Source organism: Taurulus bubalis (assembly GCF_910589615.1).
Source record: "Taurulus bubalis genome assembly, chromosome: 19".
Lineage (NCBI taxonomy): Eukaryota > Metazoa > Chordata > Actinopteri > Perciformes > Cottidae > Taurulus > Taurulus bubalis.
The window spans coordinates 20,224,190-20,229,645 of record NC_136607.1 but is presented as its reverse complement, the minus strand read 5'-3'; the positions used below and the strand labels follow the sequence as shown (position 1 = coordinate 20,229,645).

Sequence of the window (5,456 nt, the reverse complement as noted above, 5' to 3'; positions counted from 1 at the left end):
TAAATATTTGGAGACCAGTTAAGTGGAGTTATAATTAGCTGCGTTTGAGGTTCAGGAACTGCAACAGTACTGGTGATTCCTGTGTTTCTATGGACTGCGAAGGCAGCAGAGGGCCACGAGGTGAGAAAGGCTGAAGGCCCACTTCAAGATGTCTGCACGACAATGGAGGGGAGGAGGAGGAGGAGGAGGAGGAGGAAGGGGGGTGGGGGGGACAGAAAAATGCCTCAAAATCAGATTCGCGAAGCGGTTTGAGCAGGATGGAGAGTGTTTGTGCAGGAGAGGGGTTTTTATCAGCGGCAAACACTCTCAGGAAGTCCGGTTTGGGATTGTCCATCCAATTCCTGCGTTCCACAGGAAGCGGTGCATAAAAAGCAAGTGAAAAACGCCCGAAGGCATTTCAGTCTGGGCCGCTCGTGTCTCCGGGAGCAGCTCCAGGTGCAGCGCGAGGCCTTTTCTGCCACCTGACCGAGCCGAGCCGAGCCGAGAGAGCAGGGCCCGGCAGCATGGACCAGTCCTCCACCACTCCACCGGTCTGGCGGCTCGCGCACACGGCCGCGGCGCAGCCTGCGCGCGCACACGCACCTGGCGACCCGCCGCTGCGACGGTGAGATTGATTTATGATGTTTATTTATTTATGTTCATGTTAACAGCTGTCTTATTTACAATGATTTGTTTTCCTTCAAAACGTCTCATATTTTTTTATATTGTATATTATTACATGCATACAGGCAACTGACTTTAGCTGGCAGCTTGTTACTGTGGTGCATACAGGCATGGACTACACGGTGGTTTAATGCGTGTGAGTGTGTGTGTGTGTGTGTGCGTGTGTGTGTGTGTGTGTGTGTGTGTGTGTGTGTGTGTGTGTGTGTGTGTGTGTGTGTGTTGAGAACAGGATATTGAGTCCTTGGCCCTTAATGATTTATTAATTAAAGGGAATAATGGCCATGTGGTTTAAGTAAATACACACGTTGGTATTTAGTTTGTTCTTGGGTTAATAGCATATCTTCATTCATGATCACAGGCTGGTCAAATATTGAACTAATTTACCTAAATGACTGACGCTCAACTGCAGAATTTATTAATAGAAAGAAGACACAATTGAAGCTTTGCTATCATCTCTAATTACAATTTTACATAAATGTGTCGTTTTTTAAATGCTTTATATAATTTGTAATCAATTAATTAATCAATTAATTCGGGAATGTTTTTTTCCACAAAAGACACACGGTTTGAATGATTCAATATTATATGACGAGAAAACCAGACCTCAAATCAACATGTAGTTTCCTTACATGGCTGCAGTTTCCTACACACACACACACACACACACACACACACACACACACACACACACACACACACACACACACACACACACACACACAGTCCTTGAACTATCCAAAAGCTTTCACTCCAAAGTGTGTCTGAAGCTATAATACTATGTAATGTAATGTGAGAGTTAGTGAATCAAAAGGACGTTTAAAGTTGCAGACCTTCAGATTATCCTTCCTTTGTGTTACAATCCTTCCACAGATGATTCTCTAACTTTAAAACATGTTAGAATGAAATCTCTTAGTTGTCATTATTGTGCACCCAAAAAACAAACCAGTTGCAAAGCTCAATAGTTTATAAGTCAGACGTAACTACAGCAGCTCTGTCCCTCTGCCGACACAACAGCTGGAGGAGCGAACCCGTCGGTTTTATGAATGAGTCCGTATAGCCCGCACGGTGACGTCACGCACGGGTCCCCGCAGTGCAGGCGGTGCGGGACACCCGGCTGGAGGAGCGGGAGGAGGTCCTACATCACCCCCCGCGCTGCCTGACTCTGCAGGAGAAACCCGACCAGCAGCAGCGCTCCAGTCCCGGGACCTTTATCCACGCGCGAGCGGAATATAACGGGACTCTGCGGCTCCACTTCCGTGTTTTATCAATTCTTTTAGGAAGAGCTGATTTATTTCTTGCACGGTTTGTGATGACTTACTTTTGTATCCATGCATGCGCACCTTGGTGTGTTGGCTCGTGGTGTTGCGTGTGCGCGTGTGTCCGGAGCGCGCGCTTGGTTTTTTTGTTGTTGTTGTTGTTTTTCAGTGTAGGGTTTTTCGGGTTTATTTCTTAAAATGTGCAGCCATTCGTTTCCGTGCGTGAGCGTGTAACTCTGCGTGCGTGCGTGTGTGTGTGTGTGTGTGTGACAGAGATGGAGCTCTGTCCTCACACAGGGATCTCCGGGTCTGTGCACCAGCGCCCTCTGCTGGCGGAGGCCAGAAACGCGCCTGCTCGAGTTACTCCGTGCTTCATGCATCCCAAAGGAATAGTAGTTTTAATATTTAATAGCCCCATAATAAAAAAACTATTATACAATCTTCTATACCTAATAAACTAGTGTTTTTACCCCAGAGAATCTTCCTCATCACCAATGTTAGGATGTTTTTTTTGGCCTCCCGCTGCTCCGAGAGTCACACCTCTACCTTTTTGATTTGTGGAGGAACACGCCGGCTTTAGAGGTGCGTGTCCGGCCTCTGGGTGTGAAGCCAGCGGGGGATCAGCATCCTCTGAGGCTCAGCATCGCCCCCAGTGGTGGCCGAGGACTCTGCATGTCACCTGCTATCCCACCGGGGCGGACTTCAATGCCCAGTTTGACATTTCCCATGGGTTTAGTGTCTGGTCTGATTAAAAAAGGTTGCTGCAGCAGCTGCTTCACCTTCTTCTAATCCTGTGCAGTATGTAATAATCCAAAAATGGTGTGAAGGGATGAGTGAACATTTACGGGGAAGGGAGAGTTCTTTGTTTTTATGGAGTCTCAGAGTGAGTTCAACCTGCTGCAGGAGCACATGTGTGTGTGTGTGTGTGTGTGCTTGTGGTGGGATCCACTACAAACCATTTGCCCAAGGATGCACCTAGACATCTGCCCGGCAACACGTTATCCATGTCTCTCTTGAGGCTTTCTCATAAAAGTGTTTTAAATTTATCTTATCTTTCCTCCCTGCACAGGTAGCTGAAGTGGTCCTGGAGGAAAAGGTACACACTTGGCTACGATCCACGACGCTCCTCCTCCTCCCCTCTTCATCCTCCCCTTCATCCTCCTCTCCCGGCAGAGAGAGTCTGAGCGAGGGAACGTGGGAACGAGGAAGACGATGTACCAAACGCTGCTCCTTTCCTCCTTCGTCCTTCACGTGATGGGCACTCCGCAGTTCTTCGCTCACCCCGGGTAACGAATGCATACAAATTAGCCAAATGCCATTTTAAACCTATATTTAAAAGTGCACTCTCTCGGGAGCGTCAGGTCCCAGACTGTCAGACGCACGGCATTGTGGGTCTCCAGGCTCATCTTGTCATTTTCAGTTGATTTGCACGGAGACCAAAATAAACCCAAAGCCAAAAAAACGAAAGGTCAAGTGGAGCCGAAGAGGTGAAAGATCAACTCTTGACTCTGATTGACGCATTCGGAGTGATTTCACGGGTCAGTCAGGAGCAATCAGGCCGCACGCCAACTTCTGGTGACCAACAACAACTCCAGGCTCCTTATGTGGAGTTTTTTTTAAATGCTTTTTGAAGCCCAAATACCTCGATGGAAATCACTAAAAACCAGCTCAGCTCCGCCTCTATTCCGAGTCTTAACGTCCGATCTCTTCCCCTCCCGTCTCGTTCGCAGGAGGCGGGTGTGCGGCCGGGACCTCCGTCACAGCGTTGCCACGGCAACAGAGTCCTACGTCCGGCCGGTGCACAAGCCCTACATCACCCTGTGTCAGGGGCATCGCCTCTGCAGCACCTACAAGTGAGACCCAGCATGCACTCTGGGGGGGGGGGGGGGGGTCACGCTTATAACAGTGTCGTAATCAAGCCCAACACAACATTTACTTCGATGTCATTCCGGGGTAAACAGCGCTTGACATGTTTAGGAAGGGGAAGGGTCGTTCTCCCACACACACACACACACACGGTGCCACATATTCTGGGTGGAATCTAAATACGGAGAGCTTTGTGTAACTACGGGAAATGAACCGCCGGCCCACAGAGACCGTGGCCGTGTTTATCTTGGACTGCATCTCCCTCCATACTTACCGCGTTCTCAATCTCTCTCTCTCTGATGCTTTTGAGCCTCCCCCCCCTCCCCCTTTTTTAACTCTTTAACTCTTTCCTCACCACATTTCAGTTTCTCTGTGCTGCAGAATCTCAGGCCTTCTGATCCCGTCGTGATTCTGTTTACTTTGATTACATCGTTTGCCGTAGATTCAGAGCATCGCAAACCAAACATACCAGAGTCTCAGAGCTGAGATCTGACTTTGCATCTCTTCGCCTCCCTCCCTCCCTCCCTCCCTCCCTCCCTCCCTCCCTCCTCTCTGAGTCTCTCGTGAGTCAGTGGTCAGTGGTTTTTGTATCCCACCAACTTCCCATTCCCTCATCAGCGTTCTTTCAGCTCGACCGCACACACCAGGGCGATGACGGCGTTCTGACCGTGTGTGTGTGCGTGCGTGTGTGTGTGTGTGTGTGTGTGTGTTGTCTCCACAGGACTGTGTACGCGGTGGCGTACCGGCAGGTGAGCAGAGAGGCTCCTCCCCCTCCGCATCTCTACTCCGAGTGCTGCCCCGGCTGGAGGAGAGCTCACTCTCACAGCTGCAACCAAGGTGACCGGCACGGGACGGGTTTACGTGTGCAGCCGGAAATGTAGCTAAAAAGAAAAAGAAGAAACTATGTAGATATGGAGCTACAGCCAGGAGACGGTTAGCCTAGCTTAGCATAAAGACTGGAAGCAGTGGGAAACGGCTAGCCAAGTAGGCAGTTTATAAACTAAAGTATAAAACAAGACAAGTTGTGTATTTTGGGGATCTTTCTTGGTCGAATGCAATAAGTCTCTGCTTCCATAACTCTCCAAAGAACCCACCACTTTTTGTACTGCTTAAACAAATGTGATATATAATGTACATTTAGTGGTGCTGGTTTTAGACGATGAATGCTGAATCCTTCCTCTGAATGTCCTCCAACAGCTGTGTGTGGACACGCCTGTGTGAACGGAGGAACCTGCTTAAGACCCAACCAATGTGCCTGTCCGCTGGGCTGGAAGGGCCACCAATGCCAAATAGGTAAACACACACACACACACACACACACAAAACACATACAAAAGTTTAGCAAAAGTCATGTAAAAGTGTTATATTCATGTGTTCATGTCGTTCATTTACGCTGAGTTTGAAATAATGAATATGCTTTTAAAAGAAAGACTCAGAATATAAGCAGGCATACATACAGGCATCTATATAAATGTTTATTCTTTTAATCAAACTATTGTCTCATTCATTTGTGTCATTTAAGGTTTACTGTATGCTTTGTATTCTCATTGTTAGTTTAAATACTACATTTACTCACGTTTTACTGTTTACACCCAGATTTCACTAAATGTTTGTCATGACATTTGGTTTAAAGTCATAAAAATGTGTTAAAAGTCATGAAACCCATTGGTC

General features: G+C 47.8%; 1 protein-coding gene across 1 annotated transcript in view; it reads left to right on the top strand.

Moving 5' to 3' along the window:
- The first annotated feature begins 412 nt into the window (after nt 1-412).
- The window catches only part of egfl7 (EGF-like-domain, multiple 7), a 9,790-nt gene continuing 4,746 nt past the window's right edge, over nt 413-5,456 (top strand). The window contains exons 1-5 of the mRNA XM_079235493.1: nt 413-604; nt 2,989-3,205; nt 3,650-3,772; nt 4,507-4,622; nt 4,983-5,078. Coding sequence (XP_079091619.1) covers nt 3,132-3,205; nt 3,650-3,772; nt 4,507-4,622; nt 4,983-5,078 — 409 coding nt within the window. The 5' untranslated portion in view covers nt 413-604; nt 2,989-3,131. The remainder of the gene's footprint in view (nt 605-2,988; nt 3,206-3,649; nt 3,773-4,506; nt 4,623-4,982; nt 5,079-5,456) is intronic.